Source organism: Sus scrofa, chromosome 5 (genome assembly GCF_054392235.1).
Source record: "Sus scrofa isolate SSC_HxYL_T2T_F1_AM1 chromosome 5, Sscrofa_HxYL_maternal_Yorkshire_Landrace_v2.0, whole genome shotgun sequence".
Taxonomy (NCBI): Eukaryota; Metazoa; Chordata; class Mammalia; order Artiodactyla; family Suidae; genus Sus; species Sus scrofa.
This window is the reverse complement of record NC_139387.1, coordinates 23,869,513-23,897,265: the sequence shown is the minus strand read 5'-3', so window position 1 is coordinate 23,897,265 and position 27,753 is coordinate 23,869,513. Positions and strand designations below refer to the sequence as shown.

The 27,753-nt window shown below is 36.2% G+C and overlaps 2 protein-coding genes across 4 annotated transcripts in view; both read right to left on the bottom strand.

Moving 5' to 3' along the window:
* LOC146403237 (olfactory receptor 6C3-like) overlaps positions 1–17,312 on the bottom strand; it is a 555,083-nt gene extending 537,771 nt beyond the window's left edge. Inside the window, exons 1-2 of one of the 3 annotated variants that reach the window (XR_014803315.1) lie at positions 11,988–17,312; positions 8,456–9,183 (exon numbers count right to left, since the gene is read on the bottom strand). Coding sequence is in view for 1 of the 3 variants with exons in the window: in XM_084955931.1 (XP_084812057.1) it covers positions 14,246–15,184 (939 nt within the window). In the remaining 2 variants the exon portion in view is untranslated. Of the gene's footprint in view, positions 1–8,455; positions 9,184–11,938 lie in introns of those variants that run through there. The other 2 variants (XR_014803314.1, XM_084955931.1) reach the window with 2 other exon arrangements.
* Positions 1–27,753, bottom strand: part of LOC146403233 (olfactory receptor 6C6-like) — a 105,040-nt gene that overhangs the window by 5,041 nt on the left and 72,246 nt on the right. The window lies entirely within an intron of this gene.

Below are 27,753 nucleotides of genomic sequence, written 5' to 3'. Positions count from 1 at the left end.
GAAGTTCCTGGGCTGTCACCTATAGTGCAGGTGTGGCAAAGCCAGATCCTTTAATCCACCATGCAGGGCTGGGGATTGAATCTGCACCTCCTCAGAGACTCAAGCTGCTGCAGTTAGATTCTTGACCCAGTGTGCCACAGCGTGAAATCCTGGACATTACTTCTTTATTTCATTTCCTACTTTTTGTAATCTTCTGAGTTTTACTAAACACACTAATTGTCTTCAATCTTAAACTCAGTGTAAATGTGCTTGCTAAATTTCTACAAGATGTAAAGAGTAGCTGCTGTCTAATTGTCCCTCCATGATGTACCCTAATAACATACATAAATGTTAACATAAAAGTACGTTACTGTATTTTTTATATATACATAGTGAAATGACATAGAAAATTTTAACTCTCCATCAAAAGGAATAGATCAAATAATATAAAGACAAAGTTAATTTCTTACTAGTACTTCCAAAAATTTTCCCCAACGTCTGATTCAGAAAAAAGGCTAAACTTAAAATTTGACTTACCTTACACAGTGTATATTGGAATTTCTTTTTTGTTGTTGTTATGGTATATGTTAAGATATAGAGACCAATTAAATTAAGAGTGATGATTATCATTTCAAGACAGTAATCAATTATGAAAGGAAAAATACCCATTTGTCCTTCAGAAGGATTCAAATTAAACTTGAGATGTTTTATTTATTTTTCAAAATATTTCACATTTGTTGTTTAAGTTCACATTTACTATATCTCAGTATTCAAACACTAAAGAGCACTGACTTATCTCTAACACCGTTTCCATTTTGGTTAAATTTTCAGAAAGTTTCCTTAACCTTTAATAGAAAGTGTTATATCAAAGGTCAAAATCTAGAAATAAATACAATGTTTAAGTACATCTAAGCTTAACAGATTAAATTTAACAGATCCCCTGAGTCTAACTAAACTAAACTTTTATCTCTTGGCTTAATAAAGACACAAGGGAACCTACTGAAGTTAGCAAACGTGATAGGTAAAATACTTCCCAAGAGGCTGGTATTACGATGGTACTATTTAGTGCAAAATATTTTAGTGCAAAATATCTACTCAGTTTTTTGTTTGTTTGTTTCCTGATGTAGGAAATAAATAACAAAATCATCAATCATTTCATAATCCTACGGCATATGAGAAAACCTGCTGATCTATTTTTCTTCAATGAAAAACTTTCTCTTGCTTACTACAGCAACAACAGGCCAATAGCATACTTTAATGTTACAAATTGTTTCAACCTTAAAATGAGGGTTTCTGTTATCGATTTACCGGAATGTTAAGGTTTTTTTTTTAATTTTAAAAGTGCTTATTTTTGAAATATGAGAAAATAAGACTACGGTGGTACATTTAGTGTGTGACAATGAGAGCCTATTCAGGAGAACTTAAATATCTGAAACACTGGGACTCTATTGCTATAAAAGGGTATGCTCAAAATATACAAATAATTGTGCGAGAGTTCAAGCTGTAAAATATTACAAAACAAAGTCTTCTGTGGCTTTGTCAAGCTCCTCCTGCCCCCACAAAAGTCATCCAAAGCTCATCAAAAAAAAAAAAAAATACTGGTGTTAGAAAGAAAAATTGCTTCCTTAAAGAATTCCATTCATTTTCTTAAGGAAGCTTTGGGTCTATTACAGGACTTTAGAGTTAAATGGCAGCCCAGATACTTTTCTCTTATACAGAAAACACATCAGATCAATTCTTTGGAGGAAATCTATCCTTTTTCAATTGATCTGTCTTTGAATCTTTGCTTAAAAAATCAGTTATCTAAAGCGATGTTGTCTATTTCTGGACTCTCTATGATGTTCTATTGATCTATTTATTTGCTTTAGGACAATGCCACACTGCAAAGATTACTGTAGCTTTATAATAAATGTTAAAATTAGGTAGTGTTAGTTCTGTAATATCATTCTTTTCTAAAGTTCTCTTGGTGATTCTAGGTCCTTTGCATTTCTATGTGAATTTAAGAATCAGCTTGTCAGTTTCCACATGCACCCCAAAATAATTGACTTCATGAGTTTTCCATAAGATTGCATTGAACACACACATCAATTTCAAAGTAACTGACGTCTTGAAAATAATGAGAGTCTGACCTACCGAAACTGTATCTGACCCATGAACATATTTTATCTCATTTAATGTTAAGTCATCTTAATTTTTCTCAGCCATGTTGTGTAGTTTTCAGTGTCATGTCTTACACATTTTGGATTGACATGTGCATATGTCAAGCTTTTATAAATGATGTTTGCATTTAAAAATTAATGGGCATATTATGTAGAAGTAGGATTAATTTTTATATTCTTTATTGTGCAAGTTTTTTAAAAACTCATTTACTAAACATAGTAACAGTTTTGTAGGCGTCCTTGGATTTTCCCACTTTGACAATTATGTCATCCAAGTCAAGTCAGTTTATATCTAATTTTTTCAATCTGAATGCCTTTTATTTTCCTAGACTTTTTGTACTAGCTAGAACTTCCATTTGAATGTTGAATAAAAGTGAGAAAAGTGAACATCCTTGTTTGTTTCCCTGATCTTAGAAAGAAAATGTTATTTTTTTAACTTAAGTATGCTCTGAGCTGCAGGTTAATGTTAAGTCCTTCATCAGTTTAAGGGAGTTCTCTTATATTCCTAGACTGCTCAGTTTTTCTCAGCCATGGATATTGGCTTATCAATATCAAATCATTCATCTCTTATGTTTAAATGATTTTTCTTTTGCTTGTTGACACAGTGAAATACATCTTTTTTTTTCCAATATTAAACCAACAGTGCATTACTGAGATAAAACTTAGTTATATTATCATTTTTATATTTGGATGCAATTTGATATAGTTTTAAAATTTTCTATATCTGTATTTATGAAGATGTGAACTGTCTTTTTTTGGCACTTGCCACCAACCTCTACATGGAGTAAAACATGAGCCACTGCAGCTGCTGACCTACAGCACCTCATGAGCAGAGCTCAGGCTGGAGACCAGGAGTGAGGCACTCGGTACTCTGGGAAAACTGGAAGAACAGGTCTTCAGATAGTTAGGTATTTTTAGGAGAAGATTTTATGAGCCCAATTTTTGCTTCTCTTCATATCTAGAAAAACACTGAAATCCCTCAGTCATGGTTGATGTCTGTGACTAGTAGTGACCTTCGCAAGACCAGCAGCAAACTTCTGCATGTGCATGGTTGCATGCACCTCTCCCCTTTCACCTTTATGACTTATATATTGATATTTCCCCTTTCCTCTTTGGGGCATTTCAGATAGTTCTGAAATACTGCCTTCCAAGCTCAGTTAGTGGACAAAACAAACCTCTTTGAGAATAGCCACTCCCAAGGGTGGGCCAGTGAGCCCTGAGGGAACTCAAGGAAAGAAACAAAGAAGACTGGCCCATAGCTGCTGCGCATATGGAAGGAGTGATTCTAGTAAGCCCAGGCTTTTACTTCTTCCCAAAGAAACTGGTTTTCTGTAAATCTTCTGTAAAACTGGTTTTCTATAAATCTTTTCTTCCTACTACCTTCCCTTTGTTGCAAAACTCCTGTATCCTAGCTTCCCCCCTCACCTCTTCAAAGTGATTTCTCAGGGCTACCTAAAATGCTATCCCCTGGGGTTAAGTCCTAATTTCACCCCAAATAGAACTTAACTCTCAACTTTCAGGTTGTGCATTTTTTTTAAGTCAATATTTCCAACATCCCTTACACTCTGATCTTTTTTTCTAAAAGATTTAGGTACTTGAGAGACAAATGTATTTTTATGAAACCACCAGAATTAAGCTTGAATCCTTGAGGCCCTCCAGTAGCCTGGAAAGTGTGCCAACCAGGCTGATCTGGGAATGTTGTTAGGGGAAAGAAAAATATTATTCCCAAGAATGATCTAGATGGAAGCTTGAATTTTTAAAATAGGACTGTAGAACTCCCCACCTCCTCTATCCTGCTTATTACCCAGGAGGAAGATACATGGAGAGAATTCCTTGATGGGAACAGTGGTATTCCCTGACCACTCTTCCTTACCTGGGTGTGTGGATCAGTAAAAGATGAGAGAGATCAAGACATGGACACTGACTTTTGCTGAGTAGCTTGCACAGTAAATGTCAAACTGCAGATGTCCTGGAGGGCTGAATACTTGTCAGAGATTAGGCTAGAGCTTCCCTGAGTTCCAGGGGCAGATTCAGATGGTTACTAATTAGGGAAATGAGGGAATGCAGAAGCAAAGGAAAGGTAGTTAAGACACAGAATGTAGAGAAAGGGCAGCACCTGCTTCCTCTTCAGAGGATGTGCACAGAAATCTAATACTTACCTCTGAGTTTTTCTTCAGGTGCTGGGTTCCCACCCAGGTGGAGGATGGTAACACAATCATGTGGACACAATCCTGTGGACCCCAGACTGGTTGTGAAAGGGCTGGAATAGGCACAGGTAGATGTAGAAGTCCCAATAAAGGATCCTAGAGAGGAAAACTTAGGGGACATTGGGAGATCACTATAAATTAATAAATTGCTCAAAAAAGCCATCACAACAGGGCACCCTTGCTTGACTAGTGGAGGTGTGAGAATTGCCTCAGGTCATTGGTTGGGGGTGGGATAAGGCCTCATTCAGATTCAGACCAAGGGCAGGAGTTTGAGGACCACCCTTCTGCTGATTTGAATACTCACCTTATGGGGTACTAAGGAGAAGCTACTAGTCCTAGAAAGGAAGAGGCAGTCTTTCCAACCCCCACTTCCCTTGATTGCTAGAACTGTGGCCCACGAGATTGAATCCTTGGGGCAGAGCCTCCTTGCCTGCCCTCTTGCATCTCTCATCAGTGTCCTACCTAAATAAATCTATTTCTTGCCTATCACTTTGTCTCTTGCTGAATTCCTTCTGCACAGAGGCCTAAAGAACCTGAGCGTCTTTAAGTCCAGACATCGGGTGAGTGATTCTAGTTTAAAACATGGGTTCAAGTCCCAATCTGGGTTTTGGCTGGTGTCAAGTCCCGGCACGTGGGTTCAAGTACCAATCTGAGTTTAGGCTGGGTTTGAGTCCTGGCATGTGGGTTCAAGTCTCAATCTGGGTTCTGGCTAGGTTTCAGGCCCTTAGTGCAGTCAGTTTCAGTTGGAGCCAGGCTGAGGTTCCTAGAACACCACCCTTATCTTACCACCAAGCAATCAGAAGAAAATTATACACCCTGCAGACTGCCCCAGATATATATGCATTTAAAATTCTTCTCTGAGGCCCACAGGGAGTTAGGACATATAAAGCATGAGCCACCTGTTTTCCTTCCTTGACTTTTTTTTTTTTTTGTCTTTTGTCTTTTTGTTGTTGTTGTTGCTGTTGCTATTTCTTGGGCCGCTCCCACGGCATATGGAGGTTCCCAGGCTAGGGGTTGAATCGGAGCTGGAGCCACTGGCCTACGCCAGAGCCACAGCAACGCGGGATCTGAGCCGCGTCTGCAACCTACACCACAGCTCACAGCAACGCTGGATCGTTAACCCACTGAGCAAGGGCAAGGACCGAACCCTCAACCTCATGGTTCCTAGTTGGATTCGTTAACCACTGCACCACGACGGGAACTCCGACTTTTTTTTTTTTTTTTTTACTGAAGTATAGTTGATTTGCAATGTTGTGTTAATTTCTGATGTTCATCGAAGTGATTCAGTGATACATATACACATATCCATTCTTTTTCAGATTATTAGTATTTTTTTTTTGTAAAACCATCTTCCATGAGTCTTGCAATATTCCTTTCTCTGCTCCAAAACTCTGACTTTTCAGTTTGCTTGACTTCACTGTGTATTGAGCACAGGAACTTGGTTTGGACAATAAACTTGGTTTCCAATGATGAATGAATGGATAAAGAAAATGGGATATTTGTGTGTGTGTGTGTGTGTGTGTGTGTGTGTGCGCACGTATTGTATATATACACACATATATATAATGCCATTAAACAAATTAAATCTTGGCATCTGTGATAACATGGGGTGTTTGTGTATATTGTGAAATCATCACCACCATAAGTATAGTTAACATCCTTCATAGTTATAAATTTTTTTCTTGTGATGAAGACTCTTAAAATCTACTCTCTTAGCAACTTTCAAATATGCAAGATAGTATTATTACCTCTAGTCACTATGTTGTACATTGCATCCTTATGATTTAATTATTTATAACTGGAAGTGTATAACATTTGACACCTTAACCCATTTTGCCTGACAAGCACAAGTCTGTTTCCTATATCTATGAACTTGCTTTTTTTCATTTCTTTTCTTTTGTTTTCTTTTCTTTCTCTTCTTCTTCTTTTTTTTTCTTTAGAGTCCACATACAGCAGACATCATAGGGTATTTGCCTTTCTCTGATTTATTTCACTAAGCATAATGCCCTCGAGGTCCTTCCCTGCTGCCACAAATTCCAAGACTTTGTCCATTTTTAATGGCTGAATAACATTTCATAATTTTTGATAACCTGTGTGTTCACTTTCATTTAGTTCAAAATTTTAAAATTTTCTTTTGAGATTTCTCTTTGTTCCATGTATTATTTAGAGATGTTGTTTAATCTTCATGCACCTGGGATTTTCCAGTTACCTTTCTGTCACTCTGTCTAGTTTAACCCCATTGCTGTCTGAGAGCAGACCTTATATGATTTACATTCTTCAAAATTTCTTGAGATGTGTTTTATAGCCCCAAATGTGGTCTATCCTGAGAAGTGTTCCATGTGAGCTTGAGATGGACTGCATTTACTGTTGCTGGATGAAGTAATCTGTAAATGTCAGTTATATCCAGTTACGTGATGCTGTTGTTGAGTTCATGTTTGTCGCTACTGATTTTTTGGTCTGCTGGATTGGTTCATTTAGAGATGAGCTTTGATCTCCCAACTATGACGGTGAATTCATCTATTTCTCCTTGACTGTCTTTCATTTTTTTTCCTTCGTGTAGTCTGATGCCCTGTTATGAGGTACATGCTCATTTAGAACTCTTATAACTTCATGGAGAAATGACCCCTTCATCAGTATGTAATGCTCTTCTTTATCAATGATTATTCCTTTGTTTGAAGTCTGATCAGACTGCATTTAATACAGCCACTCCTGATTTCTTTGATTAGTGGTAGCATGATATATTTTTCTCCATCCATTAACTTTTTGTCTATATGTGTCTTTATATAAATTAATTTCTTGTATGAAACAAGAAATGGATTGTATATTTGATTCACTATGACAAGTGACAAGAGACCAGCTCAGCAGGTTGGGGCTGAAGAACGGGTGCCGTGAAACTTAAGGAAAAAAATTAACATAAAACAAGACACAGAGACATTTATCTTAAGTAAAGGTGGGAACTGGGGGACTCAAGGTCTCAGAGACTAAGAATGCCTCCTCAAGAAACCACATTGCTTTTATTGTGCTCTTTAGGATTACATCAAGTGAGGAGGGGGCTATAGGTGCAGGATATAGTTTTTTTTGTTGTTGTTGTTATTTTATAAGTTCTTTTATTATTTTAAAAATCACATTGCTGGTGGATGGTTAAGCTTTTACTCTGATCTTTAGACATTTTACAATCATTAGCATTTGAGGAAGCTTGGAGTCAGCTATCTATGCATAGCATTCCAGAGAATCATCACTGTGCTTCTGCAAAGGGCATGCCTATCTGTGGCAACCCAGCGTGCCTAGGTTTGCACCTTGATTCTCTTTGCTAATGCATATTCTGCTAACTACCGCCCAAAAACCACTTGGGGCCATGAGGTTCCTCTTTCTCTTATTCTTTAGAGGACATATCATGCTTGTGCAAACAGCATGCCTATCTGCACAGGTCCCGTGTGCCTAGACCAACACATTATGTCCTCATTTAGGTGACACTATGAATAACTTATGCCTTTAGGTCATTGTTCTTAAGTCATTTACCAGCACTGTGACTGTTTTTCAAGCAGGAAGATGAGGTAAAGTAAAGCAGGACAAGATGGAGTTTTCAGCAAAGAGGCTAAAAAAATATTGTAGAAACATGTCTTGCGACAATGTATGTATATGATATTATCACCATTACCAATGTGACACTGGAGTCACTGGAGCAGAAATGAATCCCACCCTTTGAATGAGATGTGTGTCTGAGCAGATCTGCACTAGAGGAGTTGTGTCACAGTGGAAATGATCAACTACGTTGGAAGCACAGAAAGCAAGCTATAGGCCTAAGGGTTAAGAACCCAGCAATCCAAGAACAGAAGGCAAGCCAAAGGCAGGTTTTACTACTCATGATGGTTGTGTAATGCAGGGGCTTAACAGATGGCAACACAGCAATCATTGTACATTGCTGCCAGCAAGTAACATTCAGATCCAAGAATAAAGATTAGGAGTTCCCACTGTGGCGCAGTGGAAATGAATCTGACTAGGAACCATGAGGTTGCAGGTTTGATCCCTGTCCTCTCACAGTGGGTTAAGGGTCTGGCGTTGCTGGTGTAGGTCCCAGACATGGCTTGGATCTGGTGTTGCTGTGGCCCTGGCAGAGGCTGGGGGCTATAGCTGTATTTAGACCCCTAGAGTGGGAACCTCAATATGCCAGAGGTGTGGCCCTAAAAGGACAAAAGACCAAAAAACCAACAAACAAACAAAAAAACCTATCAATTGTGGATCATCAGTTAAACCTGCCAAAATAAACACTGTCACTTTTGTATGGTTTCCCATTATTGTCCTTACTAATATTCCATTCCTCTCTGCATGTATCTCACTCTACCCTTCAATCTACCTTATCTATTTATGACAACTTTGTACATAGTTTGATCAGTGCTTTTTTCTTCAGATTTTTTGACTAGTGTATTACATTTCCCCCATTACTCTAATTCACTTATTTATGTACTGAATACCTTTCTAAATATTACCCACAATGCCAGTCCTCACTTGGTCCCATCATGTATGTATGCTTTCTGTGCTCTGAAGGAAAATGTAAAAGAATTCCCAGTAGGATATGAGATTCAAGAACACCAATCCCAAAGTATCAAAAATTTACAAGTTACACCAGGGTTTTTCTCAAACACTACATATTTTTTAAAAAAATAAAACCTATAGCATATAAACTTTATGTCACTGAAGAATTCAGTGTAGATTTCTTTCTTTCTTGTCTTTTTAGGGCCGCACACATGGCTTATGGAGGTTGCTAGGCAAGGGGTCAAATCAGAGCTGTAGCCACTGGTCTACACCACAGCTACAGAAATGCCAGCTGCATCTGCAACCTACACCACAGTTCACAGCAATGCCGGATCCTTAATCCATTGAGTGATGCCATGGATCTAACCTGAGTCCTCATGGATCCTAGTCAATTATTTTCCACTGAGCCATGACAGGAACCACTGGATTTCTGTAATATGTTCATCCTCCCACACACTTATGTTTTGAAATCCCAAATACACAGGTAATTTGAAAGCAGAAAAATAAAGTATCATTTTAGTTGGTAATAAAAAAAGTGACACTATAAGATGAAGAATCTAGCCTGTCAAGGAAACATTTTACCTCAGGTTAAATGCAACAGTATTACTATTCCAGACACTCCTAAAATTCCATGCCCTCTATGACCTCAGTTTTCTGTTGTGAAAGTTGTCTTCTCTTCAACTAGCTTTTGCAGTTTTCTTTATTGGATCTTAAACTAACAGTTCATGATAACTAGGTAGTCTCCACAACTTCTGTCTTAATAGAATATTTACCTATGTATATGGCTAGAATTCCTGTAACTTGTTGTAGATATGTAGCTACATTATGGCCAAAGGGTCTAAATAAAAATACCCAGTGCAATTTCCAGGGATCTTCTAGTGATAAAGGGAGTTTTTATCTTCTTCAGTTTATTCTGACTCTTGAAATGTAGATGTGATGGCAAATCATTTGGAGCCATGAGTGTGATCAATTACAGTAGGAAGTGCTAGTAAACAAGACAGAACTAATCCAGATTCCTGGTACCACTGTAGACCAAGCCAACAAGGAAAACACAACGATTTTGTGGCTGTTTCATCATACTAGCCTGAACATTTAAGTGAGAGAGACATAAATTATTTTTTGTTTAAACCATTGTGATATTTGTATTCCTCATACTCTAGCAAATCTATGTTAGAAAAACCTGTTTCCTTTGACTGATGTGTTGTATTTATTTAATTTCTCTCCTATGGTCCCTGTGTCTTCTTTCATGATCCCTTATTCTGCTTCTGATTGTTGGCTAAGTATTCCTTGAACTCAGTATCAATTTTTTAAATCATTAAATAATTTAGTTCTTTATTGAAATTATTCATTTGAATTATTGACAAACTGTAAGCTAAATACATGTTTATTCTTGGGCGTCTTTCTATTTCTGTGATTTTCATGGATTTTGGCCTATCTCCTGTGATGATTATGAATTTTTTTTTACTGGATATTCAAAACTATATGCAAATGTTCAAGGTGCTGGTTGATGATTAATTCTACAAATATAATTTAATTTATCCTAGTACAGGTTAAAGCAGAAAAGCTTAACCAAAATGGAATGAGATCATTTGAATTATGCGTTTCATGCTATGGGAGTAATGATGGATTCATTGTACTTCTGCTTGGAGTATATGATTTCAGTGCTGTGAACTAAAAGTCTAGGTACTGACCCAGGATCTTCCACTTTGGCAAATCATAACTGTCGAATTTTGTCTTCAGACACTAGGAAACAGCAGGGATTTTTTGAGATTCTTCATCAGTAGGTGCTGCTTTGCACTTGTGGTTTCTGGTTTGTTTGCTTGAACTTGGGATTTATCAAATATGTTTAGGGAGAAAATAAAAGGATGGGAAAAAATTGATCACTTATTCCTTAAGAAATTGTTTAGTCTGTGGTCACAGTGGTTATCAGAGGTTTAGGAATATAGACCAATGTGGATAAGATTCTTAAGAAGAAGAAATTTTAGAGGAAAAAATACATGAACATCTTGAGGAAGGGATTCAGCTGGACAAAGAGGAAGAGTTCTCCATCATGCTCAACATTGTTCTGACAAAACAGAAACAAGGAAAAAAACAATTTGCTGAAAGTTTCATCTGTCAGGCCAAGCTGAATGAACTCAATCTCCAATAACTGGTTCTTATCCCCTTTTATGAATTTTAGCAAAACTACGCAATAAAGATCATTAGTTTTTTTAACTGACAGACAAAGGAAAACACTTTTTCAGAGTCCTGCTCAGGAGCACATATTTTTTCTGCCTAAGTATCACATGATATTTAAAGTCCCGTAACAAACTGATTTACAGATCAGGATATCCTAAGATTTCTCTCCTCTTTGATAACTTGAATGGTTCCTATTTGCTACAGTTTGTCTCATTGTTTTCAGTTTAATTCCTACAATACGAATATTTTAAAGAGTAAAAGCATATGTCTTTTGAATTACACTTTCTAATGACATTGAAGAAAAAATTAATTGAAATAAATTCTAAATGTTAGTGCCAACTAGCTTTCAGTTAGTTGTTCCAAAATCTTCCCCTCAAAAACAGATGTTTAAGTCCAGTTTTATAGCTACAAATGTTGTAGTTTCACTAGTTCATATTCCCATCTAGTTCTGAATTTAATTTATAATCCCTGAAGTGCTCATTTCTTTTACCCTATAGAAAAACCTCGTTCATTTATTATTTTTAAATTATTATTCTTTTAGCTAAACATATTACTATACCCACTTACTTAATTTATATTTACTCCAAGAAATGAGTCAATGCTTTCTAAAATCTATGTTATATATGGCAATAATATAAATATAGGAAAGCTAAAGAAAACACAAATAAAAATTATTTTTTTTAATTTTATCTTCCTCATAATATGTAAGGGAGTATGCATCACTTGTAATTTATTTATTTATTTATTTATTTATTTATTTATTTATTTATCTTTTTTGTCTTTTGTCTTTTTGTTGTTGTTGTTGTTGTTGCTATTTCTTGGGCCGCCTCTGCGGTATATGGAGGTTCCCAGGCTAAGGGTCGAATCGGAGCTGTAGCCACCGGCCTATGCCAGAGCCACAGCAACGCAGGATCCGAGCCGCGTCTGCAACCTACACCACAGCTCACGGCAACGCCGGATCGTTAACCCACTGAGCAAGGGCAGGGACCGAACCCGCAACCTCATGGTTCCTAGTCAGATTCGTTAACCACTGCGCCACGACGGGAACTCCTTTTTTTTTTTTTTTTTTTTTGTCTTTTTTGTCTTTTGTCTTTTTGTTGTTGTTGTACTTGTAATATATAATTCCTCCAGCACATCTATTGATGTCAAACTACAGTAGTAGGTCTGATTCAATAAATGATTTTCAAAGCAAATTAATTATTTGTTGAAATTATTTTGCTTGTCAATCTTCATGAGGCAGTGGTCTTAGAGAACTTTTTATGATCTTAATGTATTATTTTTTGAAACATCTTCCTTGCTTTTAAGTCTTTTAATTCTACATTTTCTTTACACTTGAAGATTTATTTTGACATTTAAATACTGGCTATATTTACCAGACATATTTTTAAAATATATATCCTAGCAGAATTATGCTGGTAGTTAAAATTGATGAAAACTGTTGAGACCTGTATTTGTCCACAGGATTATACATATTACTTTTACACTATTATTCAACTCCAAGTCCCAGTTTAGCTTCTGTTAGGGATAATTTTAATTTGATTAATCCATTTTTCTTGATCCATCTTCATATATTATTTTTTCCTCTTTTACTAATCATTACTTTTAATCATTGCTACTAGTAACCTTTAATTCATCATGACATTATTCATTACTTCTCAACTGGTGGACTGGAAAACCAAGTTTCCTGAGTTTGCATTTTCACAATTTTATTTTCTAGTTCGGTATCTTTCAAAATGATCTTGTTCTTACTGGGCCACTTTTTGCTCTTATGCATAAGGATAATAGCAATTATAACATCACATCATTGTTTCCAGAATTATATATAAAACACCTACTAGTACCTGTAATTTAGTGAGTAGTGCACAAAATGGAGATCTTATTTTAATACCGTGTTGTTCAGCTTCCCTCACCAGAGTAGAGAGGCTGAAAGCATTTCAGGGTAAAGCATTTCAGCATTTCAAGTGGAAGATGGCTTAAGAAATACGCTGTACCTGTGTTAAGAAGATGTGTCACTTGTTCAAGAAATAATTTTTAGAAACAGCGCTATGATACTCCCTGGGAATTCAAATTCAGACACCATTCTATTATATACCATCTGAAGGGATACGTCACAGCCTAACCAAGGTGGCAGAGATGACGGATGAGGTACATTCATCTGCTTGGGAGTGGGACGAGTGGGAATGGGGACGTTTTAATTTAGAAGTGCTAGACCCTTATTCAGGTGATAGAACATCTTCTGTGATAAGTAGTAGATAACAGTCATTTACAAATCTATAAGTAAAGCATTTCAAGATAATTCCATGATAGATGAGTGATTTAACTTAGTATTTTTTTTAAGCAAACTCATCTTGATTCACACATAACAGAATCGAAACTACAGAGAATATTGAGAACATCTTAGGTTTTACTTGTATAAGATTATCTCAAATATGTTATATACTTTTTTTCACATTCTGTGCTCCTAAAATTCTGGTCAAACACAGAAATTGTTTTGAAGTCCTAAATCCAGATGATTACCTGCATTTCAAAATTTCTTAAGGGAAATTTTAGATAATTCTACTATTTGGGTCCCTTGGTAGGGGATTTAGCTATATATCTTTATGTCCATGTCTATGACATGCAGAAAAGAATAAAAACATTTTATTAGCATTGTTCTCCTTAATCCAACACATATACTCACTCTCCAGCTAGCCTCAGAAGGATCTCAAGCAGTTGAAGAGAGTGTTTATTGGGCATAACTATTCCCCAAACTCAGTAACTATTGAATCTTATTCCTAATTTTAAAAATAAACCAGTAAAAAATGAAGTTTCATGTGTAATTGAAATACTTGTAAATGTTAATGATTCTGAAATAGACACTAAACAACTAGTTTATATGGACAGTAATATAACAATCATTTTTTAAATATAAATATTTTCTAATTTGAACATCAGCACTAATAACTAATCTCTACTAAAATTTTCTTTCATTTCATTAGAGTATACAGCAATAAATTAGTAGTATTACAAAAATATAAATAATATTAGCCTCAAGTAGGTAGTAACTACATACAAATAAAGGATGGCAATAACATTGACATTCCATGCTACATTAGATATAATTTGAATGAAAAAGGGGAAAGGCTAAAAACAAACTTATTAATAGAGACTGCTTTGTTCATTTCCTTTACACATAGTGCAAAAGCATATTCACCTGTTTAAGAAAGAAGCAACCCTGTGTATTATATTCATAAAAGCTTTTTTCACTTGTTGGTTCCGTAAACTGTAGATGAAAGGGTTCAAAAGTGGTGCTACCGAGGTATTGAGTAGGGCAATTCCCTTGTAAAAAGATACTCTTTGTTTGACTGAAGGTTTAACATACATGAAGATGCAGCTGCCATAAGAAAGGGATATCACAATCATGTGAGATGAACAGGTTGAGAAAGCTTTTTTCCTCTGATTAGCTGAAGGGATTTTTAGGATTGTTAATGCAATATAGGTATATGATATTATCACTACTGCTAATGTGACCACAAGTGTCACCACAGCTGAGCTGAATCCCATGGTCTCAATGAGATGTGTTTCTGAGCAGGAGATCTGCAGGAGGGGAGTTGGGTCACACAAGAAATGATCAACAATGTTGGAAGCACAAAAGTCAAGCTTTAGAACTAGGAGGAGAGGTACAAAGATGGTAAAGAACCCAGCGATCCAACAACTGAGGACAAGCTGAATGCAGATTTTACTGTTCGTGATGGCTGTGTAATGCAGGGGCTTACAGATGGCAACATAGCGGTCATAGGACATTGCTGCCAGCAAGTAAAATTCAGATGCTCCAAGAAGGAAGGCAAAAAACAATTGAGCAATACAGTTGTTATAGGAAATGGTTTGGTCCCCAGTTACCATCATAACAAGACATTTAGGGATGCATGTAGTAGTAAAGGATATTTCCAAGAAGGAAAAGTTCCGAAGGAAAAAATACATGGGGGTCTTGAGGTGAATATCCACCAGGGTGAGTATGATAATGATCAGATTTCCAGTGATGCTTAGCAAGTAGGTGAGAAGAAGGAAGATAAATAATGCAACTTTCAGTTGTGGGTCATCCGTCAAACCTGCTAAAATAAACATGGTCACTCTTGTATGGTTTCCCATTACTTTCCTCTATTTTTCCAGGTCTATGTAAGGAAAAAAAAAAGGAAGGAAAAAGAAAAGAAGATAACAATGATCCCAATGAAAAATAGCAGTGATTACCAGTGTTTGAGGCTGTTAGCAAAGTGATATTTCAAATAGAATAGAATGCTCATGCATATTTCAAAGTTGTTTATGCCGTGAAGACCAAGAGTTTGCATTTCCAGAGTATCTGGACAGAGAATTCAATCTTTAGTTTGCAATTCTACCACAAAATAACCTATATGAGAGTATTGATTGTTGATTGTGAATAAACTGAAGTATATTTGGAGGGGCTTGTAAAGAATAGAAAATACTCTTTTCTATATTTGATATTGCACAAGATGGGATGAATGCCATTTCCCTTTCAATTAAGAGGTTTGTGGGTTTGATCCCTGGCCTCACTCAGAGGGTTAAGGATCCAGCGTTGCCCTGAGCTGTGGTGTAGGTCGCAGACGTGGCTTGGATTCCACGTTGCTGTGGCCCCAGCATAGTCCGGCAGCTACAGCTCCGATTAGACCCCTAGCCTTGGTACCTCCATATGCTGTTGCAGGTGTGGCCCTAAAAGGACAAAAAAAAAAAAAAAAGAGGTTTGTGTAATAAAAGTAAAATGGTACCTGTTATTACAAGGACATTAGCTCATGTTCTGCATTTAATTGACATACGCACCTCTAGGTATCATCAATAAAAATGGCTAGTGCACTTTCACCATTTTACTTAGCTAATCAAACTCAAATGTCTGAATGTGTCATTTACGTTCATGGCTAATGAAATGCAACCTCAAAGAAGGGAATGTGAGACGTCGGTAATGTATTTTTTTTTCTTAATTATTAGTAATTCCATTCCCTTGATCTCTGTTACCAACCCCCACACTTTCTACTTTGTAACCTGAAACAAAATCAGCAGGAACATTATGATCATTTCAGTACGTGTTACAAGAATGATTTTGACTGTATACCAGGTAAATAGGGTGAAGATGAGAATACAGAACATTAAAGTATACAATATGTGTTCTGGAAATTGGATGAGGTGTGAGAAGTAGAAAGGAGACAATATGAAGTATAATCTTGTAAAAACCCAGGCAGGTATGAGTGAGTTTTAGAGATAGGATAGCGAATTTGAGGAAAATATTTAATAGATTAAAATATATACATAAGTTTAATTTTTAAATTAAAATTGGTAAATCAATAAGAAAAAAATTGTAATTTAATTCAAAAAATTAGCAAATAAAAATTGTAAGTAGAGACTGTTGGCCAATGTATTTTCCATATATCTGCTTCTGTCGTTTCCACTTAGCATTTCAACTTTGTCTAAAACACAAACTGAACAGCTGAACAATTTTGAGACCAGCATGGCCTAAGAGATGAAGAGTGACTATTTGGTAAATTTTAAACACATAGTGAATCTCAAAAGTGTTGATGAAATTTTAGGAGGTATACATGTCCCTGTCACAGGAATATTCATATGTGTAGTAAACATGTGATTCAAGAACTATTGACTATTTTCAGTATTGGGTGTGTATTACACAGGACAGTCCTATTGTTCAGGTTTGTATGGCTAGAGATTGGAGATCAGGAAGAAGTTTGAACGAATTTATTTCCAAAGTTGTCTTCTTAAAAGTGAAACATTTTATATAAATTATTTTATACAAACATTTCTTTCATAAAAAAAGATGAATGATATTTCCAAGGAAATTTTCTTTCCTCAGTATCTTCATCACCAAACCCCAAAAAATGTCTAAGGTTTGTGATGCGCACTAGCTAAGACAATGTTTTCTGTACTGAGAACGTCCAGATTATTATTTCTAGTCTCTAAAACATACATTAGTATTGAACTAAATGTTGTCTCCAGTAATATCCAGAGATGTTGACAGGGAGATGCTAAAATAAGAAAATGAGAAATGAGATTAGCTGTCAAAATCATGTAGTTAATGATGTACATAGACAGATATGGGCAAAAGAAATGGCTATTATTCTTAACATCCATTTTACATTCACATAACTATGAAGCAATCTATTATAAATGTTTTTTTCATTTACACAAATGACTCAATGTCACCAATTAAGAATGCATCTATCTAGGAGATCCCATCGTGGCTCAGTGGTTAACAAATCCAACTAGGAACCATGAGGTTGCGGGTTCGATCCCTGGCCTTACTCAGTGGGTTAAGGATCCGGCATTGCCGTGAGCTGTGGTGTAGGTGACAGATGTGGCTCGGATCCTGTGTTGCTGTGGTTCTGGTGTAGGCCAGCACCTACAGCTCTGATTCGACCTCTAGCCTGGAAACCTCCATATGCCATGGGAGCGGCCCAAGAAAAGGCAAAAAGACAAAAAAAAAAAAAAAAAAAAAAAAAAAAATGACTATATCTAGAATGCAAATATCTAAAGACCTAAGTAAGAATTTTTACCATGTCAAATTACTTCATGTCTTAATTCAACAGTTTCAGAGGTTCCACTGTGGCACAGCAGGTTACTTGTCTCTGTGGTGCTGTGGGTTCAATCTCCTGCCTGGCAAAGTGGGTTAAGCATCCAGTGTTGCTGCAGCTGTGGCATAGGCCACTGCTGCAGTTCAGATTTGATCCCTGGACCCAGGAACGTCCATATGCCATGGGGGCCTGAGAAAGGAAAAAACAAACAAACAAACAAAAAACACAAGTACCCACACCAACTCTTCTAAACACACACTATAAAAAATTTACAAAATTCACATTATAAAATGAATAGAAGTCATGCCTATGAATGCAGTGATGTTTACTTGTGTTAGATATTGTAGATGTCATAAAAATGTTAACAGGCGAAGTTATTCAGTAACAAATTACGATTGTATTCCATGTATCTTCTTTCATGATTTTCCTTAAATCAGTATTTCAAAGCTTAGAGAAAAGGAGGTTAATGTATTATGGTAAAAAGAGAACAAAAGTAGATGAAAAACATATCTAATAGGAAATATGATCTTTAAATTTTAGACATACCAATTCTTTTCATCTTTTTGAGTCCTAAATCAGCCTTCAAAAAATACTTAAAATCTCCAACATATTTTTTGAAGAAGACATATATACAGATTTCTTTAGAAAAAATCATCTCTGCTTTAATATTTAACTCCTTTTTATTTACCATACTGAACACAACACATTGATATTTCATACCTCTATGAGAGGTTTCACTCCCTCAATTTATGATTTTTTTTCTCATCTATTTTTGGCAACTTTGTAAATGATTTATAATTAGAATTTTTTCAGATTTTTTGACTAGTGTATTACATTTCCCCATTACTATCATTTAATTATTTATGTATTGAATATATTTCTAAGAATTACCCACTATGACATATAAAGTTGCTCAATACTTAATTCCATGGAGTATTTATGCTTTCTGTGCCCTGAAGGAAAATATCTAACAATAATGAAAAACTCTCAGGAGGGTATGACATCTAAGAACCCCATCCCAAAGGATCAAAAATGAATATGTTACCCTGGTATTCCTCCCTGGAACTGAATAGTTTTAAAAGTTAAAATACATATCGAAAAATTTGCTTTACTTCTGCCTCCAGAGATTTCAGTCTAGATTTCTCTTGTATCTGATTGCTCTTCACATCTCAGGTTTTAAAATCCCAAGTGTATAGATAAGCATTTGGAAACAAAAAAGAAAAGATTATTTTAGTTAGTAAGGAAAAGTGACACAGAGATGGAGAAATTTGTTTATCATAGAAAATATTGTACTTCAGGGTAAATGCAACATGTTAACACTGCATACACACCTAACATTTCACGTCGTATATAACTGCAGTTTCTTTTCTGAAAGCTTGTCTTTTCTCCACATAGTCTTTGTGATAGTTTCTACTTAAGCCAAACTCATAATAACTAAACATTCTCCACTTCTTGATAACCTAAGTTCCCAGGCCAGGGATCAAACCTGCACCACAACAGTGACCCAGGCTGCTGCAGTGACAACACTGAATCTTTAACCCACTGTGCCACAAAGGAACTCCCCTTTTCAGCACATTGAGTGTATCTTGCCCTCCCTTCTGGCCTGCAAATTTTCTGCAGAAAAATTTACTGATAGACTAATGGGTGGGGGGGGTCCCTTTAAAATGACTCTCTGCTTTTTTCTTATTGCCTTTAGAATTCTCTTTTCATTTCTAACTTTTTTTTTTTGGCCTGCACCTGTGGCATATGGGAGTTCCTGGACCAGGCATCAAACCCCTATCATAGCTGTAACCAGAACCATGACAGTGATAATGCCAGATCCCACATCTCACTGAGCTACTAGGGAACTCCAATTTTTAACTTTTACAATTTTCATTATAATATGTCTTGTGTGGTTGTGCTTGGGTTCAGCTTTTTTGGGCCCCTCTGTGTTTCCTATACCTGGATGTCTGTTTCCTTCTGCAGGTTTGGGAAGTTTTCAGCCATAATTTTTTCAAAAGAAAAATCTATTTCTTTTTCACCACTTTATTTTATTTTTAATTTAATTTATTTTTAAAAGTTTTTAAATTATAGTTAATTTGCAATATTCTATCAATTTCTGCTGCACAGCAAAGTGAACACTCATACATATACACACATTCCTTTTCTCACATTATCCTCTATCATGTTCTATCACCAGTGATTAGATATAGTTCCCTGTGTTTCACCACTTTAAATGAATGAAAAGAGAAAGATACAATGATCTTCATAGGTGTGGAAAATGATTGGTAAAGATAATTAATGGTTAAAAATTCATTAATGGTTTAAAAAAATCTTAGCAAACTCAGAACAGAAATGTACTTCATTGATTTGTTTTTAAAATATCTACAGCAAGAGTCCAAAAACAAACCCATGCACATATGGTTAATTAATCTATGACAAAGGAGGTAAGACTATACATGGGAGAAAATACAGTCCCTTCAAAAAGTGGTGCTGGGAATGCCAGACAGTTACTGTCTTCCTCTGTAAAAGAATAAAATTAGAACATTCTCTACTACCATATACAAAAATCAATTCAAAATGTATTAAATACCAAAAAAAAACATAAAACTCCTAGGGGAAAACATAGGCAAAACACTTTTTGACATAAATCTTAGGAATATTTTTCTGAATCTTTCTCCTAAATCAAAGGAAGTAAAGATAATATGATCAATTAAGTTCCTTGATTAACAAAAAACAACAAAACAAAAAGAAACAAACAAAAAACCCAAATGAGACCTACTTTAACTTTAAAGCTTTTACACAGCAAAGGAAAACATTGACTAACTGAAAAGACAACCAACTGAATAGGAGAAGACTTTTGCAAAATGACCTGATTGAGGGGTTAATATCCAAAATATAAATACCTCATACAACTCAATACAAAAAAAAAAAAAAAACAATTAAAAGGGGGAAGGGGAGAGACTGGGAGGAACTGGGAGTTTGCGGTAAATAGATGCAGAATATTGCCTTCGGGATGGATCAGCAATGGGATCCTGTTGTGTAGCACTGGGACATCTGTCTAGTCACTTATGATGGAACACGTAATGTGAGAAAAAAGAATGTATACATGTATGTGTAACTGGGTCACCATGCTGTACAGTAGAAAAAAATATATATATATATGATAAAAAAATAGGCATATGATCTGAATAGACATTTCAGCATACAGATGGCCAACAGGCACATGAAAAGCTGCTCAACATCACTAGTCATCAGGGAAAAGCAAATCCAAACCAGAGTCAGATATCATCTCCCATCCTTCAAAATGGCTATCATCAAAAAGAACACAATTAACAAATGTTGGTGAGGATGTGGAGAAAAGGGAGCCCTCAGATACTTTGGAGGGAATGTAAACTGGTGCAGCCACTGTGGAAGACATTATGGAGGTTTCTCAAAAAACTAAAAACAGAACTACCTTATGACTGAGCAATTCCACTCCTGGGAATATATTAAAAAGTAAAAAAAACAACCCCAAACAGTAATTTGAAAAAATATATGCATTGCAATGTTCATAGCAGCATTATTTACAGTTACTAAGGCATGGAAGCAACCTAAGTGTCCATCAACAGATGAATGGATAAAGAAAATGTGGTACATATATATATAATGGAATACTATTCAGCCATAAAAAGAATTAAATTTTGCCATTTGAAACAACATGGAGGGACATGGAAGGTATTATGTCAGATGAGAGAAGTCAGACAAAGATAAATACTTTGTTATCACTTATATGTGGAATCTAAAAAATACAACAAACCAGTGAACAAAAAAAGAAACAGACTTACAGATATAGAGAACAAACTAATGGCTACCAGTGGGAGAGGGAAGGGGAGAGTGACAGTATGTGGGCAGGGGATAAAGAGGTACAAAGTATTATGCATCAAATTAGCTGCAAGAATATACTGTATAACAGAGATTATAGCCAATATTTTATAACTATAAATGGAGTATAACCTTTAAACATTGTGAATCACTATATTGTACACATGTAACATATAATATTTTATGTCAATTATAATTCAATTTGAGGAGTTCCCATCATGGCACAGTGGAAATGAATCTGACTAGGAACCATCAGGTTGTGGGTTCGATCCCTGGCCTGGCTCAGTGGGTTCAGGATCCAGCGTTGCTGTGAGAGGTTGTGGGTTCGATCCCTGGCCTGGCTCAGTGGGTTCAGGATCCAGCGTTGCTGTGAGCTGTGGTGTAGGTCGCAGATGTGGTTCGGATCTGGCGTTGCTGTGGCTCTAGTGTAGGCTGGTGGCTATGGCTCCAATTAGCCCCCTAGCCTGGGAACCTTTATATGCTGTGGGTGGAGCTCTAAAAAAGGCCAAAAGGCCAAAAAAAAAAACTATACTTCAATTAAAAAATGGAGTTCCCTGGTGGCCTATGATTAAGGAATTGGTGTTGTTATTGCTGTGTTTCAGGTTCAGTCCCTGGCCTTAGAACTTCCATGTTCTGTGGGCACAGCCAAACAACAACAACAAAACAAATACAAAAAAAAAACCCCTAGAGTAAACACCATAGCAAGATATAAAATACTTGTTTATATCTCTTTTTATTGAAATAGAAATATGTTTATCATACATATTTATGCAAAAATAAGTTAAAATGCTGTGTCTAATATTATACTGAAAGTATATGTGTGTATGTAAATATGGAGAAGGTTTGGAAGGACAATAACCAAAACAATAATGTTTATTTCTCAATGTTAGATTTTTCATAATTTGTCTTAGCTTTTTATCTCTATTGGAATTTTCTATATTATAGCTATACTATGCCTCTAATTTTAGGTAAGAAGGCTATCTTAGTCATTGCATTGCATAAGCCATGTCTGAACAAATACTAAGGAATAGGTTTCTGATTTGCAAACAGAATCTTACTTTTCTGTGTTGGGATTGAATTTGTTGTCATTATTGCATTTTTTCTCTCAAAAGACTTAATCCCATTGGTGCTGGCATTGGAATACTTTTGCCAAAATTAGATTGAGAGAGACCTTTGAATCAGGGCCTCCAAGGACCTTTTATTCCCCAGTTGTTTTCTGTGAATATGTTGCAGATGGAGGATGTAAAGACCTTTAGTATAAAAATCTGTTTTTCCACAGACAATCAAATTGCCATACAGAAATCAGAACCCTCAAGTTTGTAGAGCTCATTGAAAGCATCTCAATTCCTCCTTGTTTTTTGAACTTTTTATCTTTCTTTCAGCTACTCAGTTTGCATAGAAAATTTTCCTAATTTAAAAATAGGATGGAATATCTTGTATTTCAGAGACCAAAACACATTCACAATACTCACAGTGGGTATGTGTGTGTTCCTAATGACAAGGGGCTAGCAATGAACTTCGATGTTCTTACTAGGTATTTGTGTGGAGGTTCACTTATATCATTTGAGGCAGTGCTTTCAAATGAAATAATGAAGAATGGGAAAGGTAAGCACTGGATGTTTTACTAGTCAGGTATCTTTCCATTTGTAACTGATGGAGAAGGTATTTATCTCATTCTATGTGATACATTTCATTCTGTGTAATATATTTCACTCCAGGAAAGGAAATTAAGTGCCAAAGTTTTAATTTTTTTGATTTTTTTAAGGAAAACCAGCAATTTCTGAGTTTATTTAGAGAGGAATAAGCCCTTATCAGACTGAAAATGTCAGCAGGATTCATTTAAAGAATCATTAAATTGAGGGAGTTCCCGTCGCGGCGCAGTGGTTAACGAATCCGACTAGGAACCATGAGGTTGCGGGTTCGGTCCCTGCCCTTGCTCAGTGGGTTAACGATCTGGCGTTGCCGTGAGCTGTGGTATAGGTTGCACACATGACTCGGATCCTGCGTTGCTGTGGCTCTGGCGTAGGCCGGTGGCTACAGCTCCGATTCGACCCCTAGCCTGGGAACCTCCATATGCCGCAGGAGCGGCCCAAAGAAATAGCAAAAAAGACAAAAAAAAAAAAAAAAAAAAATGGGGGGGGGCAGTTACCGTGGTTTGATTGCCATACAGACACAATTCCCCATATCTCTTACAATCTCTCACTTTGTCTATCACTCCACAGTTGCCTCTTTTATCTCTCAAGCATGCATCTATATACCTATTTATTTCATTTATCTTCGTTATTAATAGTTCAGATTCCATTTTCCAAAATTTCCCTTTCTTTCCATACAGTTTCATATCCTTGATACAGGGAATAGACCTTTCAGAGGATATTTGTAGGAAATGATTAAAAAAAGGAAAGCTGGTGTTCCCATCATGGCTCAGTGGTTAATGAACCCTGCTAGTGTTGATAAGGACACGGGTTCCATCCTTGGCCTTGCTCAGTGGGATAAGGACTTGGAATTGCCATGAGCTATGGTGTAGGTCGCAGACAGATCTTGGATCCCACATTGCTGTGGCTGTGGTATAGCCCAGTGGCTACAGCTCCAATTCAACCCCTATCCTGGAAACCGCCACATGCCATAAGTGCAGCCCTAAAAAGACAAAAAGACTAAATAAATAAATAAATAAGGGAAAGCTATTTAAAAATCAATCTAATCTGGTCCATGAGGATTTAAAAAAAAAATGCTTGATTGAGAGAGGACTTAAAATTTTTTAACAATTGTGGTCAACAGAAATATAATGGAAGCCAAATTTGCAATTAAAATTTTTCAATAGTATCAATAAAAATGAAATAAAACAGTGACACTTAAAATGCGTGTTTTCTTTTATATCAGTATATCTAGAATTGTATAATTTCAGCATTATTCATGATGAAAGTACTAATGAGATATTTTATATTATTGTTTTCTTACAAAGTCTTCCAAATATTATGGGCATTTTACAGTTACAGCCCATCTCAATCAGACCAGGCACATTTTCAGTTCTCAACCTCCATATATGGCAAATTGTTGCTGTATTAGACAGTAAAGACATAAAATATTGACTGAAGACAGCAAAGAGTTGAATAGACCAATGTGTTAGATTAGGCATTGCATTGCTCTTGCCTAGATCTTAAGTGACTGTGTAGTTGGCCATTGGTCTTACTACCACATTGTTCAATAATTTGAGTAGATTTTGTATTAAGAAAGAGAAGAGGAGTTCCCATCGTGGCTCAGTGGAAACGAATCTGACTAGTATCCATGAGGACACAGGTTCGATCCCTGGCCTTGCTCAGTGGGTTAAGGATCTGGCATTGCTGTGAGCTGTGGTGTAGGTCACAGACATGGCTCAGATCATGTGTTACTGTGGCTGTGATGTAGGTCAGTGGCTACAGCTCCCATATGGCCCCTAGCCTGGGAACTTCCATATGCCATGGGTACAGCACTAAAAAGCAAAAAAAAAAAAATAAAAAATAAAAAAGAGAGGGCATGGAGGATAAATCCAGAATATTTGGTCATTTTTTTCTCTTCATCAGACTGGATTTTAAAAGCATTATGTAATGTTAATATGATATAAAATATTATTCAGTAGATACTGAGGAAAACATCTCATAAAAGGCTTTTTTTGCCCATCATCTAAAAATATTCTACAGCTTTCTATTACTAAGGTGAAAAATCCTACTGTAAAGATTCATTTATTTGTTTACATTTAATATTTCTGTTTAAATGAATCTGGTTGTGAAAGGATAAATCCCAGTGTTTCAGCAAATTCTGTCATACCAAACAGTATGCCTATCACTGTTGTCAATGGATGCTGGTATAATGGCGACTATAAGGTATTTGAGTTCCTTTCCCAAGTGGAATTTTAGCTGGTGGTAAGTGAGAAGGAGACATAATTTCAGGATATGTTAATTACTAGGAAGAAGACGAAAGACAGCCAGTGCCAATGTGGTGGTCAGGGAAGGGCCTGTAAGTCGGTGACATTTGAGCTGAGCCCACTGTGACAAGATGCATCCGAGAGCGTGCAGACAGGAGAAGAACAATCAAGGAAGATGCCTCAGTCTGTGCAGAGACTCAAAGTAGGGCTGCCTTGAACATCGGAGAGAAAGCCAGGTAGATAACCAGGGAGTGGTCAAAGTGAAAAAGATCAGAGATGGCTAGGAGGTGTGGCTAGAGATGGATAGAGAGCTATTGTCACATTTTGTGTACGGAGGGATTATAGGAGCATTTGACATACAAATTGCTATTAAATATGGATTCTACAAATATATGTATATACATACATATATAACATACATCTATCCATTTGTATCTATCAATTATCAAAATGTTAAAATTAAGATGACATTTCAACTATGTAATTGAACCTTATCCCATTGGAGAATGTGTAGATATGAAGTTAAGAGGACAGCATGCGGGTCCTTTATCATTTGAAAGTTGATGTAAGAGAAAGATGTTGAAAGGAGGGAGCAGTGAGCTATGAATACTATCAGGAATGAGGCAACAAAGAAGCCAAGAGGAAAAAAATTCTTTGAGGAAAAGATGTTTAAGCATACTTGAATATGAAAAACTTGAGGATTGATGCCTGGTTACTTCATTTGTTAATAAGAAGTGAGAGGTTTCTTTGATAGAAGGCTTTTTGATGGCGTAGTAGGGTGGAGGTGAGATTGAAGTAGGAAGAAAGGTGAAATGAGGAATTTCTGCTTAACAGATAAAATGTTTCAGTGATGGAAGATGAATCGGTTCTGGAGATCTGTTGTGTAACACAGTAACTATGGTTAATTCTGCACTGTATACTTAAAAATGTGTTGAAAGGAGTTCTCGTTGTGGTTTAGCAGGTTAAGAACCCAACAAGTATCCATGAGGATGTGAGTTTGATCCCTGGCCTTGCTGAGTGTGTTAAGCATCGAGTGCTGCTGCAAACTGCTTCAGCGTAGTTCGCTGGTGTGCTGGGATCCCATGTTTCCATGGCTGTGGCATAGGCCTCAGGGGCAGCTCCATTCAACCCATAGCTTGGGAAATTCCACATGCTGCAGGTGCAGTCCTAAAAAGAAAAAAATTGTGCTGAGAATGGCTCTCACATTAAGTGTTTTTTATCACTGTGAAAATGTCACTGGAGAAGAAATAGTAAACATTAATATTCCAATAACAACAAAAATTCTTTCCATGAGAGAAAAAAAAAAGGTGTACAGAGAGCAAGGAAGTTAAAGACTGAAGATAATTCTTTGGAGGAACTTTTCTGTTAAATGGAGCAGAGAATGAGGTGATAGATAGGCAGTAAGGCAATATGAGGGATTTTCTCTTTTTATTTAGAGATAAGTTCAAATTTACAGAAAACTTGCAAAATTAGTAATTGTGTCAAGAATAGATGACTATCTAGATGTACCTACTGTTAATATTTTCCCCATTGACTCTATCACTTCCTATTTATCGCTCTTCATAATATTTTTTATGACACATTTGAAGTTGAAATATGTAGTTCATGGCTCTTTGATGCTTTACTACTAGCAACTTCAGTGTATATGTCCTAAGAACAGGGATATTCATCTCAAAGCCACAGTGTATCAATTTCAGTAAGTTTAGCATGATATAATTTTTTTATCTGATTTTCTATTTATATTTCCCTTTTGCCACTGAACCAATAATATCCTTAATATGATTTTTTTCTCCCTTCTTCCCAGGATCCAGTCTTATGTCAGGTATCGCATTTAATTGTCATGATTCTTTAGCCTCATTTATTTGGAACAGTTCTACAGCCTATGCATTTTTTTAGACAGATTTTTTTTTTTAGAGTACAGTTGATTTATAGCATTGTATCAATTTCTGCTGTGCAGCCTAGTGACCCAGTCATACATACGCATACATTCTTTTTCTCATATTACCTTTCTTCATGTTCTATCACAAGAAATTGTGTATAGTTCCCTGTGCTGTATAGCAGGATCTCATTGCTTATCCATTCTAAATGTACTAGTTTGCATCTATTAACCCCAAATTCCCAGTCCACTCCACTTGTCCCTCTTCCCCCTGGGCAACCACAAGTGTGCTATCCATGTCTGTGAGTCTGTTTCTGTCTGTGGATAGGATCATCTGTGCCATATTTTAGATTCTACATATAAGTGATACATGGTATTCATCTTTCTCTTTCTGACTTAATTCACTTAGTATGAGAATCTTGAGTTCCATCCATGTTGCTGCAAATGGCATTTTTTTGTTCTTTCTTATGGCTGAGTAGTATTCCATTGTGTATATGTACCACATCTTCTT